Source organism: Acipenser ruthenus, chromosome 20 (assembly GCF_902713425.1).
Source record: "Acipenser ruthenus chromosome 20, fAciRut3.2 maternal haplotype, whole genome shotgun sequence".
Lineage (NCBI taxonomy): Eukaryota > Metazoa > Chordata > Actinopteri > Acipenseriformes > Acipenseridae > Acipenser > Acipenser ruthenus.
The window spans coordinates 18,513,446-18,541,348 of NC_081208.1; the positions used below are offsets into that span (position 1 = coordinate 18,513,446).

A 27,903-nucleotide genomic window follows, 5' to 3' on the forward strand; every position below is an offset into this window, starting at 1 on the left:
ATTGTTGTACAAAGCTAATGTTTAATTATTCTCAACGCACTAAAAGACCGTTCACTAACTGCATTTGTAGCAGGTATCACAAGTATTAATTTAATCAAAACCGCAACGTTTGAGAAAAACTGTCGTTCAGCACAAGACAGATTTTTCATGAAGTCATTTACATCTCTGAGTCGCAAGCTGCTTTTTTATGGCAAAGTTTGCAGTGAGAGCTTGCAGTTGTGCACATAGTGAAGAAGCATCAATATCATCAACATACAATTTTGTGATGTGATGAAACTCCCTGTCGAATTCTTCACCACTGACGGTCTTTAAGATCAGTTGTTCCAGTTTAGCATACTTCTGATATCCAGGCTGCTCAAACGGTGTTCGATGCAAGACGTTACAACATCTAATGCAGTCATGTAGGCTTGGCGAAAGTTGTCTTCAACTGAACTGGGAAAAGCTGCTGAAGAATTACCTTCTTCAGATCTGATGGTGCTTTCCTCTTTCGGGGGAGCTGTGGTTCACCCACTTCCAGGTTACTGGCCATTTCTATTACATGTTCCCAAAACTTTAAAAACAGCCTTGCTTCTCTGAGATTTTAAAGTTACTACAGTCATTCTTGCTAAATTCTGTCCTTCTGATCCACATATTTCTGGAGATTGCAGAGATGTGCGGAGGTTATCACAGTGACGAAATAAAACTTCACCAAGGGCAGCACCAATAGGAAATCAAAGGATCAGATATCTGCTGTGCTACACCTGACTTTTTTCCAGCCATAGCAGCAGCACCATCATAGCACTGTCCCCTGACTTTTGTGATGCCAAGGTTAGCACGCATCAGATCGTCTTTGATTACACGCACCAGCGTTTTTACATCGGTTCCCCAAAAATTCTTTGTGAACTTCATAATGGTTACCTACCCATCTAACATAAACTACAACCTGTTCCTTGTTGGCAGAATCCCTGGTTTCATCAATCATTATGAAGAAATATTCAGCTGAGGTGTACTTTTTCAGTAATTTCACACAGGACTCCTAAGCCTAAAACTTACATCATCTCATTTTGAATTTCTGGTATAGTATGTGTCAGTTTCTTTGTTCATTCCAGGTAATAAGCCTAGGGTTATTGTTAGCTCTTAATTTGATTGTCTGCATAAAGTTTGAATCTGATTCATCCCCGTCTCCGCATAAAGCCAAACCTTGCCAAGCTAAGTATTTTACATTTTGAAGTATTTTTAAAAAGCAATGACGCCGGTCTCTAATTTTCGTGACACTTTGACAGTTTGTGTTTTCTAAAGTTAACACAAGCATCTTTCCAGTTGCTATATACCATAGATATGAAAGACAAATCAAGGCAGGCGTTAGAAGTAATTTGTTTGTTTCGATATGCCTTTAAGCATATAAAGCAAAACGCACAGTCACTGCTTTCATCGTAGTGAAGCCACTTCCATTTATCAAACCAAGAAGCATTGAATTACCTATTTACTACCTGTGTTTTTCCAAATTGCCGTTTTGGAAAAAGGCAACCAGTGGCTAATTAGAGTTGTCTGAAATTACTGAGGTTTCCAGTCTTGTGGAAAATGTGCTAAAAAAAAACTTAGTCTGGGACATATTTCATTAAGTTACAGTATTTTTAAATGATCCACCTCAGAAGATTGCCGGCTCTGCATTCGATGTTCAGTAGCCTAGCAATGCTGAAGGTCTAGTGCTATTGGCCAAGAACAGAATAGGAAGTGAAGGCAACCTCAGTGCTCCTAAGCATGAACGATTAGCGGTGGTCACAGATTAAATAATAATAATGATATATGGTTTTGAAATGGACAAAAAAAATTGTTCGGCTATCGCCATAGCGGTTCCTACGGGCCTGTGTGTGTGTGTGTGTGTGTGTGTGTGTGTGAGATCTTGCCATTATATTTTGAAATGTCCAAATCATGAGATCATTTATCTTGTGAATTTGGAATGTTGGAGAGATAACATAACCATGTCCTTAATGAACCACTGTAGCATATGTTAGGAAGAAATCACCTCATTCTAACTTGACAATATTGGCATGGTGTGTAGTATCCAACTATTCATGTTAATGGTTCCTCCCTTGTACTTTTTTATTTTCATAGTAATTTTTATTATACTGCCCTACCAAGCCACTTCAGGCTCTTGGTTGTTTAGCCTCTTTAGCCTGTTGAAGCCCTGCAGTGCATTCTCACAGAGCATGAAGAAAGTGAAGAATTCAGGAACTCTTCATGATGATGCAGCCAGTAGGTGGTCCCTAGATGAGAGCTGTCATTAGAGTAGAATACATTAAAAATACATTATGATGATTAATTTAGCGCTCACAGTGAGAGGCATTAACAGTTTTGTTTGCTTAACCTGTCAGAGTTATAACTTGTCAATTGTAATACTGTATAAATAATATCATTCCTGTTCTCCGTGCCTTGGGTCTTTACAGAGTATTTTAATTTCTGGCTTCCAATATTGTCTTTCTATTAGGTGACATTAATTGTGTATGATATTAATGAACCATATAGATTGCGGTATGAGATTTAAAGTGATTATTGAATAATAGAATACACTTTTTTTTGTATCAAGCATTCACAAAACATTTTGCCATTGTCATTGCTGTCGGTTCAAGAAATTAAAACAGCCCTAAATGACAGCAATGAAAACATGAAACAGGTACAGTCTAGAATATTTTACTTGTAACACTTTACATGAAGTGTCTCTAATTACTGTGTATTTAATGTGTAAATCGTTTTGCACGGTGTATGTAAGTACACAATTGTATCAGAAAATAGTTAGTGTTAGGTTTGGAGTTAGGGTTATATTGTGCAAAAAGACTTTCAGATTAAGCATATTGTAACAATGCATAATAACATTGTAATTACTAAGTAACAACTATGTAAATACACAGTAATTAGAACATAATGTAAAATGTTACCATTTTGGTTTATAATAAGCATAAGATATCAGTCTTATTACACATGTGGTTCAGGACCAACACTTGCATAATTATATGTGTAGTATTGGAACCAGTGAATTGTGATGCAGCATATCACTTCAGAATATTCAGCAGCCTGTAATACAATGGAAAAGAAATATCTAATGTATTTGAAAAATTTTGTAAGGTTTGAGAATTTGTTGTTTAAGTGTTGTAAGTCTTGTCAATTTAAAATGATAATAAGATGAAACAGAGGGTTGGATCACTGTCAAGACAACACATAATAACATTTGTTATTTTATTTTTATATCAACTGGAAGAAAAAAACATCAGAGGGGACTGTGATTTATGAAACAATGTAATTCTATGATATGATCAATGTTTTGTGAGTCTTTTTGTATTGATGGTAATATACTAAGAAGCACACTGTTACATGTTTTGCCACGACAATCCTTCCTTCTCAGTGCTGGCCCAGAGGCACTGTTCATGTTGTTAGAGAGTCTCATTCATCATGAGGGAATGATTCTTCTGACTCTGTGTGTGTGTGTGTGTGTATTGAAAGCTTGTCTATTAAACACCCCAAGTCCTTCTTCCAGGGCCGCCTTTTCTAAATTACACTCGGGATTGGAGGAATTATTTCCTGCTCCAGGAAAGGACAAAGAAGAAAGCCTACAGCTATGGCCAAATGTTTTGCATTATCCTAACAATTTAATTCATTTTGCTTCATAAAGTTGAATGAAACCTGCTGAATAATGGTAATAGACTGAATAACAGACTTTTTGTGTTATAATTTTGTAGTTTCTTTGATTACATGATGTTAAGTAAAAGATCTAAATTATGTTCGTATAGTGTGTGTGTGTTTTTTTTTTTTAATGTCTTAAACTTTTGGCCATAGCTGTATGTTCCAAGGAGAAAAAATCCACTACCCCATTTCAGTGTGAACAACAGTCTATCTCGGGAATAAATAACACCTCCACTCTCCTGGTAACGAAGAGTTTTTCCAACTAAATGTCTTTGTAGTCAGAAAGGGTACTTCTGTATTCTGAAGCCACACTACTGGAATTTAAAATTATCCTTTAAATATTAATTACTATATGTCTGATCAAAATAGGATTTATTTTATAAAAAGTATATGGTATGTAGTAATTGCTGGTTTGCACTGACAGACTCCCCAATCCTTGTATGTTTGCCCTTTAATTTCTCAGTTACCTTTACGTAAAAGTGTTTGAGAATTCAAAAGCAATTCTGAAGCAAAGCAAATTGATAAGATATGTGATGGGCCATTAATAAAGAAAGAAAGATTGATAAGAAAACACCAAATCACAGTATAGTTATCAATTCAAAAGGGAGAGGAAAGAAATAAAGGGAGAGAAATAGAGGACTGAGGGCGAACTTCTTGGATCAGGATTCAGATGTTTCTCAGTACAGAGTGGACAGGAATTGACCGAATGATAGCAGGCAAGCTCCTGGCACTGACTTGAAAATATCATTCTTGGGTTCTGGTTTAGAGTGTGAATGAATCTGAAGAGTGGTGATTGTGGCAGCCACTTACTACTGTAACATTGAGATCCTGTGGCATTTTTTATACCATTCTCCAGCTAATTACTGCTTCCTATAGTTAAGGGCACAATGCAAATAAACATGGACTGTGCTGTACATAGTGTCTGTTCTGAGAACTACCTCAAAGCACTTTACACACAAAAGATTTTAAACACGGTTTTAAAAAAAGCAGAGATTTTGAGTCTCGTGGGGGGGGATTTGAGTTTGGGAATTAGACATCAATTCATAGAAACAGTAAATCAAGAATGAAACGAAAAGCCTCTGAAAATCCACCAAGACGAGAAAGGTGCTCAGCTGATGTTGTACCTGTTATCACTGTAGATGCAAAACCGGTATATGTAGGGTGCGGGGTGAAAATAGTCCAGATAAGGGCATGTGCTTATAGGGGACTGTCATGTGTATCATATGAAATGTCATTCAGTTACTGAAACAGCTTGGATTAAACCAGAAAAAAAATGTTACCTCTCTCATTTTAAGGAATTTGGTTGAAAAATTTGGAGGTTGGTTGTTGAATTTGTTCAGAAGTCGTCCTTCTTTTTTTGCTTCGCTACAATGCCACCTAACCTTGACAACTGACAAAATGTTTAGAAATATCTGACAGTTGTGAAAAGCCAATCATTCTTTTTTTATTGAAAGAGGTTTACAATAGGTTTATGACAAACCATGTTTGGATTGATAATGCAGTGCTGAAAGCCTTCAGAATGAGATAAGTGCCTAGAGTCGCTGTATCAATCGCTTAGATGATGGGTGGGTAATGGAAACAGTGTTTAAACAGAGACCAAGGACGAGAGCTGAAAACAGATAGACTGTACACACTGAATATAAAATCTGGAGAGTTTTACATTCTGGGACAGATGTATGGAGGCAGATTGAAGCAGTTGAATACTGGCAGTCCCCAAATCTTCCTTTGTTCTCGTCTAGGTATGTGTAATACAGTGCTGTCTTTCTCAAGTAACTGTACCACATTTCTTCTATGTGATATTTCTTATGATGTAATTATTATATAGTTTTATATGGGTTAACAGCTACACTCTGGTGTGCCAGATATGCTTGGAAGTTAGGCATGATTCTGAGAGCTCTACTGAGGCCACGTGAGGTGCTTTAAACTTCAGTTTAAAAAAGTCACCAGGATCTACTGACTGAAACAGAACATGCATATAAACATTTCCTTACTATTCCATTGTGTTTGCAGTCATCCCAGTTCTGGGTTTCTGTAGCTTCAATTTTTAATTATTACCATTTCTACCTAAACTGCCTTTACCTGGCTTTGAACTTGTTGGTGAATCCTGAGTGTTGGCACTGAGCAGCCTTCTGAATTTATAGTGTTTATATATCCCCATGTGTTGCTACAATTGTTTAAATAAAGCACCTGTAATTTTTCTTTTCATTGTTAATATCCTGACAACGTTATACACTTATAACTTTACACTCTGTTTACAAAGCTTTTATTCAAAATGGCCGATCTAGTGCACTGGGGTTTGAGATCTGTCCTATAAATCACTGCAGGAAGTGACAAGTGCTCTGACCTTTCAGTTCCGTACACATCATGGATAGTTATTGCTGTGTTACCTGTTTGACAATGTGAGCCACTATCGGTGTGCTGGAGCGACCATTTTGAAAAGTGCTTTGAAACAGGCTGTAAAGTTATAAGTGTAAACAGTTGTCAGGATGTTAACAATGAAAAGAAAAATTTAAAATCATTTAAAAATGATACCTTCAGTTTTCAGAGGCTCCACCACTTTACTGACTTTGTAGGAAACATAGAAACAATACTTGAGGTGCTTTATGCTTTGAACCTTGCCACTATCTCAAATATCTAACGCAGACATGGAGAGAGTACTGTATTTTCTCAAATGGCTTTACTAAAAGACGACCCTGCTCTTAAGCATTCTGAACATGAAGTTTGGACCACTTAGAAATTGATTGACTGCAGCATCATTTGGTCTGCTCCACTAGCTTGTAGAGGCTTGAAACTTGAATGTACATGAACCAATGTGAAGCTTACTGAACCCTTGTACTCAACTCACAAGCTGAACATTTTTTTTTATTATTCTAAAGAAGCTTTGGTGTGACTATTCTATAGAGATTTCAGAAGCTGGCAGGATATATATATATATATATATATATATATATATATATATATATATATATATATATATATATATATATATATATATATATATATATATATATATATTTTACTGTTGCAAACTTGTTAGAAGTGCTGGTGTTTGTCTTGTATGGTGACTGTAAGATAATGATAATGCTGAACACTGCTGAACGGTTTTGTAATTATTTTTTATTCTTGAAAGTTAATAGCATTCATTTGCAAGCTGCAGCCCTCAGACTAACAGGTAATAGATGAACAAATAATACAATTTGGACTTCACAGAAAATCAAGAGATTTCTTTAAAGCTTGTAATTCTTAAAAAGGCTTGTGAACATGGTTGTTTCTTTTTTTTTGCTTGTTTTTTGTTACTTTTCAATTAGAATATACATGCAGACGTGCTCAAATTTGTTGGTACCCTTACAGCTCACTGAAATAATGCTTCATTCCTCCTGAAAAGTGATGCAATTAAAAGCTATTTTATCATGTATACTTGCATGCCTTTGGTATGTCATAGAATAAAGCAAAGAAGCTGTGAAAAGAGATAAATGAAAAGCTATTTTAACATGTATACTTGCATGCCTTTGGTATGTCATAGAATAAAGCAAAGAAGCTGTGAAAAGAGATGAATTATTGCTTATTTTACAAAGACATTCTAAAATGGCCTGGACACATTTGTTGGTACCCCTTAGAAAAGATAATAAATAATTGGATTATAGTGATATTTCAAACTAATTAGTTTCTTTAATTAGTATCACACATGTCTCCAATCTTGTAATCAGTCATTCAGCCTATTTAAATGGAGAAAAGTAGTCACTGTGCTGTTTGGTATCATTGTGTGCACCACACTGAACATGGACCAGAGAAAGCAAAGGAGAGAGTTGTCTGAGGAGATCAGAAAGAAAATAATAGACAAGCATGGTAAAGGTAAAGGCTACAAGACCATCTCCAAGCAGCTTGATGTTCCTGTGACAACAGTTGCAAATATTATTAAGAAGTTTAAGGTCCATGGAACTGTAGCCAACCTCCCTGGGCGCGGCCGCAAGAGGAAAATCGACCCCAGATTGAACAGAAGGATAGTGCGAATGGTAGAAAAAGAACCAAGGATAACTGCCAAAGAGATACAAGCTGAACTCCAAGGTGAAGGTACGTCAGTTTCTGAGCGCACCATCCGTCACTTTTTGAGCGAAAGTGGGCTCCATGGAAGAAGACCCAGGAGGACTCCACTTTTGAAAGAAAAACATAAAAAAGCCAGACTGGAATTTGCTAAAATGCATATTGACAAGCCACAATCCTTCTGGGAGAATGTCCTTTGGACAGATGAGTCAAAACTGGAGCTTTTTGGCAAGTCACATCAGCTCTATGTTCACAGACGAAAAAATGAAGCTTTCAAAGAAAAGAACACCATACCTACAGTGAAACATGGAGGAGGCTCGGTTATGTTTTGGGGCTGCTTTGCTGTGCCTGGCACAGGGTGCCTTGAATCTGTGCAGGGCACAATGAAATCTCAAGACTATCAAGGCATTCTGGAGCGAAACGTACTGCCCAGTGTCAGAAAGCTCTGTCTCAGTCGCAGGTCATGGGTCCTCCAACAGGATAATGACCCAAAACACACAGCTAAAAGCACCCAAGAATGGATAAGAACAAAACATTGGACTATTCTGAAGTGGCCTTCTATGAGTCCTGATCTGAATCCTATCGAACATCTATGGAAAGAGCTGAAACTTGCAGTCTGGAGAAGGCACCCATCAAACCTGAGACAGCTGGAGCAGTTTGCTCAGGAAGAGTGGGCCAAACTACCTGTTAACAGGTGCAGAAGTCTCATTGAGAGCTACAGAAAACGTTTGATTGCAGTGATTGCCTCTAAAGGTTGTGCAACAAAATATTAGGTTGGCGGTCCCATCATTTTTGTCCATGCCATTTTCGTTTGTTTTATTATTTTCAATATTATGTTGAATAAAAAATCAAAAGCAAAGTCTGATTTCTATTAAATATGGAATAAACAATGGTGGATGCCAATTACTTTTGTCAGTTTCAAGTTATTTCAGAGAAAATTGTGCATTCTTCGTTTTTTGTGGAGGGGTACCAACAAATTTGAGCATGTCTGTATATGAAAGTGCGTGTCTGCTTCATGACACCTAATCATGTGTTGCAGTGCAAACTCCAGTAGAGCTAGCTGCAATCAGACCAGTTGAGTTGATGAAGGTTGGTAAGGCACAGTGCATTGACAAATCCATCTGCTGTTTAAGACATGCTTTATAGACCAAGATGAAACCAGGACGCAGAAGTGTATCCGACAGGTTTTCATCATAATACAAGTGATACTATTAATAAGACTGTAAGGTCTTGGTTAGCACTCCTTTAAGACATTAATATAAACTATACATTTCAAAACAATCATTTCTATGGAAGGGTGTGTATAAAAAGGTTTACAATACACACAGGGATTTCTGCTTTAGCATAGCACACTGTAGCAGCAAATGTCTTGAATATGAGCATGTACCTTGCATGGTAAAAAAGGGCATCTTTGTTTAATGCACATGCATTATTGTACCCTGTACACATTCACCATATACCGCATTTGTCAGGGACTCGGTTCCTAAACATTATTGCAATTTTTTTATTTTTACATGAATAGGTTTTGGGTCACCGCATAGTGAAGTGGTCTAAAAATTTGGAAGGTACTGCATGAGTGATTTTGAAATAAATAACACATTTTAAACCGGGACTGTACTTTTCAGAGGAGCAGATGAAGATTTGTTCATCTTTATAGAAACAGGATCTGATCTGATCTTAAGAGACACGAATGTTAGCAAGAGCCCAGCGAACATGCTGTCAGAGAGGATCAACACTGTTGATAGACAGGGATTTGATAGAAGATTCAGCTAATTTGACATGTTATGACCTAACCCACGGTGCTGCGACAGTCCAGTGAGGGGATTAAGAATAAAGCTGCTGAATACTATATACACAACCTTCGACCTTAAAGCGTGTGCTTATTAAGTGTTATCACAGTAAAGTAAGGCTTTTAAGGAACAAAGAGTATAGAGTCAACAGAAAGAAAAGAAAATGAGTTACCAGCTTGAGATCTTGTATGTGTGTGTTTGTGTTTTATCTTTTACCCTGCAGAAGTTGTCTCCGGGCAAATCTGTGAGTATTGATATCTATGCATGCCATAACCTTTTATCGTTTTATATTAGAGAGAGTTTATTTTTAAATCGGTCCACTAAGTCAGTATTACTTCAGGCATAAGTAGATATATTTTCTCAATAAAAAAATACATACTACTACTACTACTACTACTACTAATAATAATAATAATAATAATAATAATAATAATAATAATAATAATAATAATAATACACTTCAAATATCATTTTAATGAATTCTGAAGAACATTGCGTAACATGTAAACTCTCAGATGCATCTTCGAGTTACAGTGAACATCTTTTATGTATAACAGGGATGGTAAGAGCCTCAGAACATGTGAGACACAGGACAAGCACACAGTAAATCTGCCATGTTATTACAATGGGGTCACTTTAGCTCAAGTGGACCGAATTCTAAAGAAGTGCTTTTTCTGTTTGTGATGGGGAAAAATGGTGCCAGGGCAGGTGTGGTTTGTGTGGTTTAAATCCCTGCTTTATAATCAAATTGCATGAAAGACACCAAATGGCTTCTCCCTTCACAGTGTTTTAAAAGTCAGAGTATTTTGGCGACTTTGACACAATTTGATTGGCTCGTGTAATGCTGACATTTGCATATCCCGATTACCCATAATTCTTCAGTTACTACTTCACTTCACTTCACTTCCACTTCCACTTCCACTTCCACTAGAGACTTCCCAGAACAAACATTTTTGGTGGTTAAATACCTGCTTGATAATTGCAGGCAGGTAATATTCATTATCATTTGGAGCCAGGTGACTCCCATCCTGGCTCCCTCTCGTGGCATTCTGGGGAATGTATTCTTTTAGAACCCCTCCTGGACTACATTCTCTCTCTCTCTCTCTCTCTCTCTCTCTCTCTCTCTCTCTCTCTCTCTCTCTCTCCCACCTGTGCCATCATATATATATATCATTATTATTTATATTTGATTCCTGAAAAAAGTGTCATTTTTGTGCTCCGCTTTCTGTGAGGAATACAATCTTCATCAAAGCAAAATAAAACACTATTCACCACTGTGACTTATTTCTTCATTGTAACCTTCAATTTTCAATGCAACAATGGGGCCACAAAATGCACAATATGTTGTAACAAAAATACTCTATTAGAGACATACAGAACCAGAACTGAATGCTTCTTCAACTAAAAAGAACATATTTACTGGAAGATCTGACTTATCCTGTCTATGTAAATCACACACAAACTGTCATACTTCAAGTAATAATACCACCACACAGTTCATTGTTATGTCATAACAGACTCCAAGGTCAAAGCTGAAATTCAAAGAAAGTTCTCAAAGTGACTGTAGCTGGAACTACTATTTACATCTCAAATATGCAGTTTTGAAAGAAAATACATGTGTTGCAGAGCGAGAGCTCTGCCCATGTATATTTATTGGTGTTTGGTGGTTGGCAGGGATGGGGTTAAAACATGCCAAAAAAATGTGAGAATGTGGCTGGAGTCTTAATTAGATAATTGCTAATTATTGATTAATTAGGTTCCAGCCACATCCCATAAAAGGAGAGCCCAGGGCTCCATTTGGAGAGAGGAGTTTGGTGAGTGAATGTGTGTTGGTTTTGTGTATCTGTAGTGTCTTTAAAAGTTCAGTGAAGGCTCTGCCCACCCTGAACAGTTTGTGTATGTTTGTTTAAATCTTTATTTTACTGTTGTGCCTTTTTGTTTGTACTTTTGTGTTATTGTTGTTTATTAAAGAGCCCTTTAGTGCTTGTACTGCAGTTTCCTGTCTCGCCGCTACCCTGTCACATCATGTTACAGTAAACATTTTCATATTAAAACATAATACCTGGTACTACACTAGGTTAAAGAAAGCTATCCATTTTCATGCATTGTTCTCAGAAACTATGTTACACATGCTTGATAATTTTGGCTGAAAGCAGTCGAGTCAAGCACCTGGTTGGTTAATAACAGGAAAGAAGCTGCTGAAGGATTGTGAAGTTACCAAGTAAGTGCAGCACTATCTGAAAACATGGTTTGCAAACAGATATCTTAAACTTACGGTAGTACCAGATGCCATGTTTTAAAATACAAATAAATGTGGTTCTTTCAAAACTGCACTTTTGAGATCTATATATAAAATGGAATGGCACAAAAAAGTTTTTTTTCTTTCTTTTTTTTGGGGGGGGCTTTAAACTCTGGCACTCCTACACACCTCTTCCATAACAAGTACTCTTTTAAATAAATACTCTCCAGTGAATAAAAGCAGCATTGTAAATGCCACAGTGATACTTTCAGTAAATTGGTAAGTGGTTTCATTTGTTGTTGTAAAGGTGTTTAGATCATTTGCTGTTTAAGTCATCACATGACTTTTTAAAGCAACCACTATCACCTCAATACCGTCTCATCTCTGCTACCTAGCTGATACACCAGGGTGTAACCATTAACCTGTCCCCCTGCTACACTCTGCCCCTAGTTGAAGTAAGAAATACACTACTTAGAAATGCCACACAGAGCAAATGTGGTATTTTTTTTTTCATTTCCACTGAGGGACAGGTTAATTGTTACACTCTGGTGTACCAGCTGTACAACTAGATTGCACATATTTAAGGAGCTATGCTGAGGCCACAGGGGTGCTTTAAACATAATTTTAAAAAAGTCACCCAACTGTGATGACTGAAACAGAAAATTATATACAAAAAGTGCATCTAAACAACAGGAAATTAGTTAAGATAACCTGGATATTGTAGACATGTACTGTTGCCATTTTGAACACAAATAATAGACATTTATAGACTGTTTCAGCGTATTTCTTATAGTGAGTTAGACTGATTCTGAGTTCACTCCCTGCTTATCTTTTTCATGGAAACAATCCTTTTCCTTACTGTTTTCTTCTAAATCAAAATTATAATCAATGGCGCTATGGCCAAAAGTTTAGCATCACCTAGAATTTTAGGATTGAGACATAATAAATTAAAAAACAAAACTGTATGAACATCATGTAATTAAAGAAACTACAAAATGATGTTGCAAAAGTCTACCGCAACCCATAATAGTAGTCCAGTATTTCATGTTAGTTTTCGAAATGTCACATGTTTCAATTTTTTTCAGTTCATCGTTAAGTATATGGAAAACTACAAAGCGGTATGTAATTCAATATGTTAACGTAACATTATTCAGCAGATTTCATTCGACTTTATAAAGCAAAATTAGTGAAGTCTATAGGAGGATGCAAAACTTTTGGTCATAGCTGTACACTAGACTATTGATTCTGCACAGAAACCTGCTATCAAAACAAAACAGGATTTGAAACCTGACTGCAACTTCATAGGCCACTGAATTCTGCTTGTCATTACCACTAACTGGTTGCATTATACAGCTGTAGTGGTTCCTTGGGGTTGTGGGGCTATAACCATGTCTAATTTAAGATACCAGCCCTGTTCCTTATGTCTGTTAATTTATTCGGAAGTGTAAATCTCTTTCCTTTTTAGCTTTACTGATTTGGTGAGGTTTGTAGGTGCATATGCAGATCCCTGAGCTATTGGATTGAAATCCAGTGGAACTGTAAGAACAACGGTGATTACCCAACATAATGGGGGTTGTCTTGGAAACGTTCAAGTGAACCTGTAGTGTATGGGTGCGTTTTTCATGAAAACCATATTAGAAATTGTGGTGGAGGGATTGAAGACACTATACTATGTAAAGAATGCCACATTTTAATGATTCTTTATTTTATGGGACTCCTCTCGGACACTACCTGCTGCTCTGGTTCAATGCAGGGGTGCATGGGATCAGTGTTTTGATTTTTACATTATTTTAGGGTCAGATCTCAAATTCACATTTTCCCTTCTAAATAAATGTCTATTAATTACACAGAGTAAACGAGTCAGATAAGCCTGGAAGGCAATTTTAAAAGAGTGAAATAAAAAATGCACTAAAATGTGTCATTTAAATGTATGCTAGAAATAATAGTCATGTAAGCTATTAGTGTCTGTCACTGTCTTTATAGTTTATATCGCATGCTAATGTTTATAGGCTCTAAAACATGGTAATGGGCTTGGATCTGATAAATCAAAGCTTATGATGGAGCAGATGAGGCAGGCTAGCACGCACAGGATTATATGACTTGGGCTCCATTAGGGGGTATGCTGTAACCTTCAAGTAGCAGTTAAATAACTGACTAAGGTTTTCAGCAGATGTTATATTCACAAACACTGAAATACTATAAATGTGGTTTTAGGGCACAGTTAGACCTTTTTCATTAATCTAAACCGTGATCTAAATACTGCCACTTTAGATCATCAATATAGAGCAGGGTTTGTCAACCTTTTTTAGAAACTGTACCCCTTCTGTCTCAAGGTTTCACCTCAAGTACCGCTTCATAGTTTTAACTCTACTGAGGGTTACCACAGTTGCAATACAAGGCACAATAGCCTAATAGTCCCCCCTACGATCCCTTGAAGTCCCCCCAGGGGTATGCGTACCCTCGGTTGAAAACCTTTGATATAGAGCAATTCTGTATTGTAAAAGGAGTTGATGAAGTTAACTAGCCAATACTTTAAGCACAAATCGGTTGGAAATGAAGTGGAACTTTGGACACAGGGTATGAGACACTTCCTTACACAGAGAGTGGTGAGGGTATGGGGTGGGTTACCTAGCCATGTTTTTGATACAGAATCGTTGAGGATCATTTGGGACCTGGCTTGACTAGTTTTAAGATCAACCAGCTACTAAGAACTAGACTCCTGTTGTCCATAAATATTCTTATCTTCCATCCAAGAGTTCCTGCATAAATGGCAGAGGGGTGCTTGACCAGGGTCAGGGTCAATTCCTGTTTTTCAATTCCAATTCCTTTTTAAAATCAATTCCAGTTCCCATTCCCATTTCCCATTTAACCCTTTGCGGTCCATTTATTCAGCTCCTGACAGGCGTCTTTTTGATGATGTCGGACAGGGTCCGACATCGGACCGCAAAGGTTTAATCCATTACAACACATCATCAATCAAAATTGCAATTAGCATTATTCTGTTCAAATGAGCTCCTCACAGTGATAACACATTACTTAAATTAAACTGCTTTTATTTGAAGCCAATTTCACTATCACAACAATTATGTCTCTAAAATATTCGTTTAAATTCCAGTTCCTTTGAAGGAATTGGAATTGGAATTCAAATTGGAATTTTAATTGGGAATTAATTTTAAAAAGGAATTGGAATTGAAAAACAGGAATTGTCCCCAGTATTGACCATGATTTGCAGTAATATCCAATGTCTTTTCACCAAGGCTGGGATGGGTATTTGTTCTTCAATTAACTGACATTCTGTCATAGGTTCAGGTTCATCATATTATACAGAGGACATGTGCTGTTTCAAACATGAGTTGTACTCTGTATTGGCTAAGTTAGCCTTTAACAATAGTTCCTTTCCTCAGGTGAGAAATTAAATGGAAACGCAGAACCTTAGCTCAGCAAATGTAATTAAGAGGAGCCATTTGTGTCTGGAAGGGAGTGAGAGATCATGTTTACCTCCCAGACAAAATTAATGTGATGAGAATTACAAGTGAGAAATCCTCTATCAACACTTCTAAAAGGCCTGCAGAAAGCTCAGAAATGTTATTCTACACTCAGAAAACTGGCTTTAATATACACCCTTGGAAATGTGTATAATGTGACCCCCTCACCCGGCCACATTTACCATCTTTACAATGAAACCTGAATTGAAAGGTATTTAAAAGCACTTAAAAAGAAAGTATTAAGTTCCTTTACTCTGGGGTTAATTTGTAAACAAAAATGTAACGGATCTTATAATTTAAGGAACAGGAATAGCATTTTTGTTTATAGGCCTGATGTATTGACCTTGATTTACAGTAGCTTCCATATGCTTCATGCTTTCATCTGCTTGTGGATCAGGGTTTTGTGCTATATTATTGGTGTTGGTAGCTTCATGCCAACCTTTGTCTAGCTTTGTATTAACATAATCTTCAGGTTTGAACAATGCCAGTGGCAGACCTTCTAATCCCATGAACTGGAGCGATGACAATTTTGCTGTTAAGAGTTTTTAGTTGTTTTGCCGTTTTTGGGTTGTAACAAAAACAAGTCATTGCCGTACTCACAGATGTTGCATCTAAAATATATCATTAAACTTTTTTTTTTTTTTTTAATTCAATTCACAGAACAGGAAAGCATTTATTGTACATGTGTTCTGAAAGAGAGGTCACATTATCACGTGATTAGAATGAAACAAAGACGGCTGTTCAGTCCCAGCACTTAGAATTTTATTGAGCAGCTCAAAGCCAGGCAAAGGCAGGTTTAGAGAAAGATTTATAAAAACTCAGTTTCAGAGAAACATAACCCAGAGGCACTCCGAATGATTGCAAACACCATAACATACCATAAGATAGGGAAATGTAAAACAGCAATTTGAGTTAAAATTACATTTGAAGCTATTTGATCTTTAACAACTGACAGTGGTGTCCCTTGTCATTTAACTTGTACTAGAGATTCGAAAAAAATGGTAAGAGGATGGGACTGCTTGTTTCAGCTGACTGTATGTCTACCAATATCTACTGAAAGCTAGCTTGATGATTCTTCAAGCCAAGATGTGTGCTGTTTTGGCATCAGTGGCCTGGAATGGGTTAGGAATCCTGTTAGCTCGTAATGGCTTCTCAAATTGCAGTTCATGGTGGCGCTTGAACCTCAATGTGATAACAGCCAGGGGGCAGTATGTACAGTGGCATAGAATCTGGCCACCTTGGCTAACAACCTGATTGTGGCCAAGAAATGAATGGGCTTAGTAGCCTCATTGCCCTCTTGCCATTGGGGCATGGTAACTGCTCTGTGGTTTGGAAGGATATTTGTGTGGCCACCAAGCCAGGGTCAAATGTGTTGCATCGAATATGGACTTCTGTCCATGAGCTGAATATGAGTTCTGTCCATTTTACCTAGCTAGCCAACTTCAAGCCAATACTTATTATTGTTATTATTTGTATATTTAGCAGATGTCTTTATCCAAGGCGACTTACAGAGACTAGGGTGTGTGAACTATGCATCAGCTGCAGAGTCACTTACAACTACGTCTCACCCGAAAGACGGAGCACAAGGAGGTCAAGTGACTTGCTCAGGGTCACACAACGAGTCAGTGGCTAAGGTGGGATTTGAACCAGGGACCTCCTAGTTACAAGCCCTTTTCTTTAACCACTGGACCACACAGCCACTTACTAAACTGTCACATTCTGTGCTGCTGGTCAGATGTGCTATCATTTTATCATTTACATTTAGTTTTAGAATTGGTGTCTACAGTGATCATAACATATGGTAAGGGTTAGAGGAATGATATAATATATCTCACTGTTATGGTGCTTTGACTAAGAGTTCAGGAGTTGCTCTAGGATAAGATGGCTCTCTGGTCTGGTTTTGAGTATACTGATCTTGAGTATTCAATGGCTACCCTAATGGACACAAAGATTGTTGGGACTGGGCTCCAGTCTAGTTGGTAATTGCCTGGCAAACTTCACTGCTTTAGACACCACATATTAGCTGTAGTGTTAGATGGGTTTTTACTGTTTCAGACATAATTAGTATAACTGATCCCAAGCACTTTGCACTGAGCTGTTTGAAAAGCTGTGTTTGGAAATGCTTCAAGCTGTCTCTCATTCTCTTCCATAAGGGTCCCATACTGTAAAACAGTTTAGGTGATTTATATTATTTTTGTTTTACTTTGGGTAAAATATAATTTAGTTTGAGCTTTTATATCCCTTCCTGCCTATGGATGTTTCAGTTTTCCATGGGATCATGTAACTGAAATGACAATTATCATTAAAAACACATAGAAACAAAACAATATTGGGGTACTGTAGACTGCCAAAGGACACAATTACCTTTATATATTTATATATTTATACCAAAGATGGTAAAACCCATTTATTCTGGCATTTCAAACATACAATATACAGTCTACTCTTGTTACACTGGCAACTCCAATTCTTAATAAAAATAGCAAGATACAGTACAATGAATTGTGAGTTTGAGGAGTGTCCACACATACAACACAGTGTTATCTTCCATTACACCAAAACGAACACAATAAGAGTGTTTTATATTTATTAAAACTGAACATTGTAATACTGTATCTTATCCTGTAAAGCATTGTACACACTTTATGACAGAACATTGTAGTACATAGAATAACATTATACTTGCCTGGCTGTATCTCATAGCACAGAAAAGATGAATAATAAAGTGGACGGTGTCATGTACTGGCAATTTCCACCATGTTTGCTTATGTCATTAACCTAGTTGCTACAGCATCATATTAAAAAGGGGGAGAATTCTTCCTTTTAACATAAACAAACCATGGTCATACATGGCTAGGCCATTGACAAACGCTCTTTTGGTAATGGACAGAGCAAGTTGGTAAATGAACCGTAGACAAACCATTGATCCAAACCTTGAAAATCATTACATTTAACAATGTATGTTTCACATATTAATGAAATGTAGATTTTTGTTTTGTCATGTCCTTAAACACACACTGTAGTCTCTGTAAGTCACCTTGGATAAAGGCGTCTGCTAAATAAACAAATAAAAAAAAAATAAACACAGATAACAGACCAAGGCCCGGACCAAATCAAAACTTTGACAACCCGCTAATCACACTTAACAAAACTGTGTTTAATAACGTTTTCTTTTTTTTGTAAGTATCTTATTTCTTCTACTCATAAAAAGAAAACGCTATTAAATACAGTTTTGTTAAGTGCGATTAGCGGGTTGTCAAAGTTTTGATTTGGTCCCAGCCCAAACCTGGTGACAATGCAAACACACACACCACACATTTTAAGCAAAATAGTAATATATATTATCTTTTTTTTTTTTTTTTGCAGGTACTTCTAGTTGCTGTTGCGGAAGATGTGGAATGCGTACCAGGATTTCAAGAGAAAAACTATGAGTTGGAGTACCAATCAGGATTCAGGAAGGAAGAATCCATTCTGAAAGGTAAGGGGTGCACTGACATCACCAGCAGGTTGTCAAAGAGGTGGAGATTATCTGATTCATTGGTTATTTGGTTTGGCTGAAGTTTGCATTTTGTGGTTGGAGAATAATCAGCTCTTCTTACTTTGTTCAGCTCAGAAAATTCAGAAAGGTCAGTAAAACTTGTAAGTTATAGTTGGATTTTAAAATGGTGGCCCGAGATACAGTACATGTCCTTTTCACTTCTTGTCACGAAGCAGGACTGATTTTAAAAGGATAATTTGTTTAATCAGCCGTGCAGAAACTAGGCGCTGACGGTTTTGAGTTTTACAAAATGTATAATTTATTATTATTATTATTATTATTATTATTATTATTATTATTATTATTATTATTATTTATTTGGCAGATGCCTTTGTCCAAGTATGAATGATATACTGTTTTATAGATTTGGATTGAAAAATAGTTTTTAACATAACAACAGTGTACAGTTACATATCAGTCAAAAGGACTGACCAGAAGTAGTCTGTCCTAGAGAATTTGTGATTATGGAATGATTCAATTATAATGGATTGGCAACCTTGTGATTTTTGAAAAGGTGCTGATTGATTTTAACTGCCTTGGATGCACTTCATCAAACTTTTGTGAAATGCAAATAAAATTGCAAATGGGCCCTTTGTCAGTTTTACGTTTGATATCGACTAAACTTTTGTTAGCTTTTGTTGACTGGTTTGTTACTAGCATCAACAAATTAAATATTTACAGTAAAAAACATAAAATATATTTTCACTGATTGGCCATTTTATTAGGAGCTGTACATCCTTTACATTGGGCCACTGTTCGCCCTAATCATAGAGTGGCATAGACTCCACAAGGCGACAGAAGATATCATTAATATTGAGACGCAGAGGTGCAGAGACGTCGGCAGAGGATCATGATGACAAATGCATTTTTCAAGTTCATCCCAAACAAGCTCAATTGCATTGAGACACAGGGTGCATTGGTGCCTTGAAAGTAACCATTGCCATCAGCAAGAGCATGGTGGACTTGATCCGCAACAATGTTTAATTAAACAAATGTGTTCGTTCAGACATTCAGAGTAATTAAGGGAGCCAGTGTATACTATGAGAACGTGCACCACATCAGGGCCAAATCCAAACAGTTAAGCTGCCTGGCCACATAGTTAGGACCTGTCTATCTGTTCCCATTTTAAAATGTTGCAGTTTACAGGCATTTTATAGGCATTGAATAGCATCATTTTTACCATTTTAAATAAAAGTGAGATTCAAACCTGGGTTGCAATCAGTAGAACAGACAGACGTCATGGTCGTGTTGAACCTTTACTGAAAATAACACAGCCCAGTAGTCTGAAACATTGTTACAGATAGGAAATAGTGCCTGTCAGCCTTGAGTTTTATCAGCTAAACTCTTGTATATTTTTTCTGCTGCAGCTGGATTGTGTTCTTTTGAAAGGTGAGGGATAAAAAGCGGTGTGGGGATAGAGGCCCCTTATCTGAGACAGATGCCCTATGTGTGCCAGAGTGCAGGTGTAGAGCTTTGTTTTCTTATCCCCTGAGAATGGGATTCCAATCCAGCTTAGACAGAAGCAACAGAAACACACAAATGAGGCAATGAAGGAACAGACCTGCAGTACCAGGGGTGACTCCAGATCTTACTTGTGCCGCCTTCCCGGCACAGTCATGAGTACAAAAGCACAGTATTATACTTTAATACATACATAAAAATCATACATTAGGAAAAATTAAGGGACAAGAGGCTGGTGGCACCTGACAGGATTAATTGAGCTTTATAGATGCAGTTCTGGCACAGATTTAAACAACACAACAAAATCAACAGGTTTTAACACAGGTTAACAATATAGACTCGAGGAAAATAATTCTTTCCGGCCCAGTTTAGCTTTCAAAGCTATTGTGTTCGAAGAGTAAATTACCAAACCATTTTCAAAAGGAGAAAACACCTGTTAAAGCTATAAAACCGGACACACTAAACACAGCAGGTATTTATTTAAGATTTAAGTGAGTTATTTTGTTTCTTTGTCATGTTATAACTTTGAAAGGTTTATTTTTTTTTCACCTTTTGAAATTATATATTCACTGTCAGGTAATAAGCTTTCAGAATCGCCCCCACCCCCCCTTTTTTCATATAGTGGATACTGGATTCTTGAATATTTAATTTTTTTTACAGTCCAATGAGCGTCACGGAAAGGATGTATATCTTGCCTCCACCTGCTTTTTGGCTTTGTCTAACTGGGGAGGGCAGCTATCCTTCCCTTCCTTCCCTACGGTCAGCCTCTCAACATCTGTGACCTAATTTATGGGCAGGGGTACCTCGAAAGGCAAGGAATGTAGTGTAAAAATATGTATTATGTAGTAGTGTTATCTAGTTTATTGCATGAGTTTCCTGAGTGAACATCTATTCTTGTTATCTGGACTTGGCGTCATGACCAGATGCTGCAATGTTTGGCCTTAGCATTTGAAGACAAGTGCAGCATGACACAGGTTGCCACCAATTCCAGCAATATATGACACACAAAGAACAACATTCCTCCGTCCAGGGGAGCAACCACCAAGAAAAGGTATTAAAACTAGGACAACTGGAAGCTGCTAGAGACTGGAAAATGCTGGCAGATGTTGGACAATGGCTTATTTTCCCACCTGAGATTGCCACCACTATCCTTCGACCTGATATTGTCTTATGGTCTGGATCAGCACACCTTCTTCACCTGTTAGAGTTAACAGTGTCATGGGAGGATGCTGTGGATGAGGTATAAGAAAGGAAGAGACTTTTGTATGCTCAACTAGCTGCTGAAGTGGAACAGTGAGGATGGAGAGTCCGGGTTTACCCAGTGGAGGTGGGTTGTCGAGGATCTGTATTACACTCCACAACCCAGTTTCTCAGAGACATTGGATTCAGTGGTCAACAGTTGCGACGCACAGTGAAGAACTTATCTGAAGCAGCAGACAGGAGCAGCAACTGGCTGTGGTTGAGACGAAAAGATTCTGGTTGGGGACCTCAAGCACAGTAGAAAGAAAGCAACGTTGATGGAAAGGAAGGTAAGTAAGCTGGGCTTAGCTGAGTGGGGGACGGAGGAGGGTGATGCTGGGATGCCAGAATCACTGTCGAGCCCTCTTAAGGTGTCGTGGGCTAGTCGACGAAACACCAAGGATGGAAGGTGCCCACTTGAAGACCCCAGAGAAGTACCCTACTCAGCTCAGTCCAGGCGGTTGTCATGCTGATGCACTATGGGGGCCGCACTGTGGTTGATCCCTGGAGCCAGCATCGCAGCCGTTGTGTGTGCTGATGCGCCAGGGAGGCACAATAGGCTAATTCCTGGAGCCAGCATTACACTTCAGCCAACAACACTAGGCAGAAGGATATCTACTTCATCAGATGGAAGGAAATGCAGATGGATCACATTAGTTTACAGTAAAAGAAGCTATGTCTTAGTTGGTGCTTATCTTGGCTACACCTACTCTCATGTAATGGAAATCTTAATAAACAATCTATTGCATGAGTTTCCTTACTGAACATCTATTCTTGTTATCCGGATATAGTTATGTAGGATGCTATAGGAATACAATAAAACAGTGTTCTTGCTGTAAACAGTGATGTGGAGTTTGATTAGAATACGTTGTAACATTTCCTGTGGCTGTTTACAGCAATATCGACTTGACCCACTGGAGATATTAAAGGAGGATAGGCATTTGTGCTTAATCCTTAAACTTAATCACCTAGTAAAACTCCCTTTGCTTGGTTTATCAATGGTAGCTGCATTTAGATAGGGTTTAAGGCATCCCAGTCCTGGTACATTTCAGTTTCAAATTGTATTTATTAATTTATTTATTGATGTATTCATTTATTGTGCTCCACAAAAGTTCACAGCTAAACACATCATTAAAGAATATTTATATTTCTCTGACTATTTTCAGGGTGTTTGCCATCATCTGAGAGCTTTTGGGTGATGTTTCTCCAATATGGAGATTATCAATGTTATCTAAATCTGCCATTACCTAGTGTTGAGCTTGGTTGGAGAACCCTGTGTAGCGGAACTTTGCCTGACAAGTGCAAAGCCAGGAAAAGGCAGATTTACAGACACATTATAATAACTCAATACTGAATCTACAGACCCCACAACCACTGAATTATTGCAAACGCCATGATGTAGTAAGTGAAAATAAACTAGCAACAAAATGACATTTGAAGCCATTTACACCCTTGTTCTGAATTTCAAAAAAAAATATGCCACTGCCATTTCAGGACACCTTTTTGTAAAGGAACGTTTTATTACCACAGTTAAATAAAAGCTTAAAGCAACAGCAATGTGTTCTTGGAGGGGGTTCTTTATTTGCGTGTGCCTATTCTTACTAGTGTGTATTTGGAATAGCAGCAGAGTAGCTCTTTAAAAGCAAGGTTTTGTACCCAACTGAAAATAAAGATGTGTCAACATTGGGTCAAGGCATTGGTGTCAGTCTTTAGTGCCAAAAGATTAGAGCTGTCAGATTTCAATAGCCTTCAGAAAGATGCTGGAATAAAGCGACGAGAGCTGATGACCATTTTAAACAGCAGTGATTTATTTACCATGGCATAAATGACTATTTAATTAATACACAATTACCAAATTTATTAAAGTTCAGTTGATAAACAGGCAATAGATATGTGTGTGTATCTATGGTTAGACTGCTATGGCAATTTTTAGCTTATATTCCAAATGTATGCTGAGTAGGTTTTTCATAATACTTATATTGCTAGTTTCCTGTTCCAACAAATATTAAAAAGACATAAAGCATTTGTTATTAGGTTTTGGAATAATACTGTTATATTGTTATTTTCATATGGTTGCATACCATTTCCTGTTTATTAAAATGCACCTGAAATTTAATTAATGGGAATTGTTTATGATTATGCCACACAAGATAGTTATCTACCACTAACGCCAGCAAAGGACCACTAATATGGCTTTCTAGTAGTTCTGTGTCCTTCACAGATTGAAAAGTCATTCATCCTTTAGTTCACTCAGAAAAGACAATACGTTTATGGAGATGGAACTTTTCCTATTTAATAGCCCACTAGACTTTGCCTGATGAACTTTCACTGGCACAAAGCCCTTTTAAAGAAACCTGATGGTTACCCCCAGTATGTGTTTATTTGTAACTCTAGGCTGCTTCAGGTTTGCCATTGAAACATTTTTTTGGTGCTTTCAGAAGTATACCATGATAGATGATAAGGTGTGACTTGCCACAATTTAATTTTTTTTTTAAACGCTTGTGAATGTGATGGAAGCAACATACCAACCGACTGTTAGCAGTTTCTGAAAACAAAGTTGCAGGGGCATGTATTGGTATGTAGCTCTAAAGCTGCAACAATGAAGAAATGGCCACTAAAATGGCTGCCAACCTTCTGGTGAACTATGTCCACATATTGGATAAATATGATAAATGTGTCTGCATATCAAGGGGGATGAGGAAGGCTCCTTAAGTTGTTTGTATAAAGAGCTGCCAAGCCTCTTTGACAATGAGTTTCTAAATTACCCTTTTGCCAGAATAGCGCTGCTGGGTTGGTTTGTTAAAGACAGCTGTGAATCAGTACAGTTTTAATTGTCTATAAGGAATGCATATTTCATTAGGGTAGAACATTGCAGAATCATCTTCCTTGATTTAAAAGGTTTCCTAATGGGAGCTTGTGAACAGGCTGGCTCATGTGGTGACATCAGGCCAGGAAAATAGACAGACTACAGTGCTGGGATATGAATGCGCTGTTACGCGGTTTAATAATAAATAAAAAGTTTAAACAAAACAGAACACTTATACCAAACAAAAGGCACGGTGGCCAAAACAAACAGACTAACGCACAGACACAGAACATAACTAGCATCGTGCTAGCCTAAACTAGCACGCATAGCAATTGTTATTTCTAATCAAAGCTTTGCTTTGCCGAGACTCAATTGCTAATTAATCATTCAATTGAATCCCGGGGCACCACGCCACAGAGCTGCATACCTTGCTTTTTACTTTCCTCCTTCAGAAATTTAGTGTTAATGGTCTTATTTTTATGGACATAACTCTTAACAGTAAAACTAAAAGAAGTCTGTAGTTACTGCAATTATCAGTTGCAAGGGATGAACTCTCTGGCTTTGGGGATATAGTGGAGGCAGCCATATACACGTATGTTTCAATTTACATTTTCCATATATGTGGAAAACCGCTAAGCCAATTTTGATGAAAATTGGTATTAACATCGTTTAGCACAGTTTGAGAGAGTATCAGATTGTGGGGATATATAGAGGTGTCTCTGTCTGTTCAAACGTCCATCTGCTATTTCTTGTACTTACTAATGATTTATGTGATGGTCATCATCATTTTCATCATGCTGCTTGCTCTAATTATGTGGCAGTGGGATGTATTATTGACATACTAGTTTATTTTAGTATTACTGAAGACCACAAGGGTTGTCTAGATCAACACAGGGAACTGTCATCACCAAGAAGAGTGATCACTAAAAAACTGAACAAAACAAAATGTCAGAATTTGCTGTTAAATGTTAGATTTCGAAATGTCAAAGTAATTGCAATTTGTTTGTTTTTTGTTAAGTGAAAACTACAAAGCGGCATGTAATTCAATGTGTTAACGTAACATTATTCGGCAGGTTTCATTCGACTTTATGAAGCAAAATTTGTTAATTCTATAGGGTGAGCAAAACTTTTGTCCACAGCTGAATATTAATCTGTGCACAGCCCCTGCTGTTTGGGATGCTGCAAGGCTACAGCATCTGTAGGCTATGAAGACATCCAGGCTCTGATTCTGATTAGTAACTCTCAATATGGGACAAACCCATCTTTAGTCTTTAGGGCAAACCCTGCTCTAAAAACACATGCCTGACACAACTCAATAAAGATTTAGTTTTTTTTTGTAAACTCCTTACCTCTAGCCTTGGTTCAGATAGCAGCTTGGGGGACAGCACTGGGAATTAAACTCGCAGCTTGCAGAGACCGAGATGCTGACAGGATCCAGCGGTAAGCTGCTTAATAACAAGGATAGTTTGGCTTGAGGATTGATCTGCCAGCACACCATGTACTGCATCTCTAATGACTTCTCACCCCCATGCACAATGAGTCTGATGAAGAATAATGTTTGTCGGTGTTGACTGAGGGTTGCCTATTTGTCTAAGTCAGTGCGTGATAATTCATAAGAAAAAAAGAACTGCAGCTCCGGAATGCATTATGCACTGGACTCTGTCTGCCCAGAGGCTGGAGTCATTATTAAGCTTACGGTTGCAGCTTACACAAATATGTGTTGAGGCCAAATGGAATGGTTTATAAATACATCACGTTCTATAAAGCAGCCTTTGACTAAAGGCTTTCCTTCCTTACACTGACAGTAATATAAAGTAAATGTTTTAACTTGAAAGCCCTCTGTTCAAGCACTAGACCAGTTTAATAGAGATTCTGCCCCTGTTTTGTATCAAACACTGTGATATGGAACTCCAGTGCAAAGGGCTTTAAGTCAGAGGCCCTTGCTAAACTTGTTAAAGGCCCTCCTCAAATCTGGCAGGGATGTAGTGGTGGTGGCTATATAATATATATATATATATATATATATATATATATATATATATATATATATATATATATATATATATATATATAATATTATTATTATTTCTTAGCAGACACCCTTATCCAGGGCGACTTACAATTGTTACAAGATATCACATTATTTTTACATACAATTACCCATTTATACAGCTTGGTTTTTACTGGAGCAATCTAGGTAAAGTACCTTGCTCAAGGGTACAGCAGCATCATCCCCCACCTGGGATTGAACCCACGACCCTCCGGTCAAGAGTCCAGAGCCTTAACCACTATATTGTGAGCAGGGAGAGGGTTAAATTCCTCCCTGCTGAAGAAAAACACGTGCGAATGCACATTTGTTCAATTTAATTGGTTCTTTATTGTTAATTATCACCTGCACCTGGTTCATATTGTAAATTAGATCCAGGTGCAGGGTTTAAAAGATAGACAGTTAGTCTCTTCAGGACTGCTGAGTAGAAGGAGTGCTCTGTTTCCAAGCAGTCAATGCAAAAGTAAGTGCTGTGTTAAAACTGTGTGTTTTGTTTGTTGACAGGTAAACTGCTTAGTCGTCCTGCGTGTTAGTCAGAGACCTGTTCAAAGTGAAGTTAGGCTCTACGTTTGAGTTAGATGTTTATTTAGTTTTGTTTGTTTTTGTGTTTAAAAATAAATTAGCGCAACAGCACTTTAAAATCCATCTCTTGTGTGTGGGTCAGTCTCCAGTGCTAGGAAAAGAACCCGACGCGATCCTGAGTGCCAAGCGTCTTATATATATATTTGCACACTTTGATTTGATTAGTGCACGTTTTTTTTATATATTATCAACTAACTAACTGATTTATCACTTTCTAGTAGCTTCTCCACTCAGCCCCCTTGTAATGCCTTACTGGGTACCAACTAATTGGATTATTGGTAGTTTTACGCACCTGCATATAAATAGCCCACATTGCTTGTAAATGGGATGGCCATCCTGCGGGTTTGTGTATGCTTGTCTGTCCTTTGTTTGTGGTTTTGCTCGTGCAGGAGTGGGAACACAATTGTAATGTTTGGAACGGAGAGTAACATGGAAGTAAAATGAGCCTGTATGGACTTTCCTGACGAGGTATTCGGCTGACGTATATTATACCGGTTTGAACAACCAGCCCTGGTCGATTTTGATTCGGCCAGCATCGATTTTTGAAGCGTTGGACGAAACTAGACTCGCCTGGGCTAGTCCCGAAATTCAATGCAAATTGTTGAGAAAACTTTTTCAAGTTCTGGGCCAATCTAGATTCGCCATATTGGACGAGGGCGAGTGCCGAAAAAAAGTGGTAACTTCAGGATTTGCCCAGAAGCCCTTGGCTTATCTGGAGGTACAGTATTTGAAGTCTGTTTTGTCAGTCTGACTGTGTGTCAAAAGTTTATATTTTGACACATCTATAGAACTGCATGTGAATGTTCATGTGATAAAACTATGGGGGAAATGGGGGCACATACAGGCTGTGTGTCTTGTCTGTCTGTATATTACACTTTTCACATATCTCGAACTGATTGTCCAATTGTGACGACATTTGCTAAGGACCTTCTTTGAAATAAGTTACTGAGGTTATTTTTATCTGGAGGTATGTTGATAATATATGTCTATTCAGCATTAATGTCTGTATGTGACACCT

The 27,903-nt window shown here is 37.6% G+C and overlaps 1 protein-coding gene across 1 annotated transcript in view; it reads left to right on the plus strand.

Annotated features, from left to right (window-relative positions):
* Positions 1 to 27,903, plus strand: part of LOC117425955 (cadherin-13) — a 339,797-nt gene that overhangs the window by 43,278 nt on the left and 268,616 nt on the right. The window contains exon 2 of the mRNA XM_034043295.3: positions 18,579 to 18,690. Coding sequence (XP_033899186.2) covers positions 18,579 to 18,690 — 112 coding nt within the window. The remainder of the gene's footprint in view (positions 1 to 18,578; positions 18,691 to 27,903) is intronic.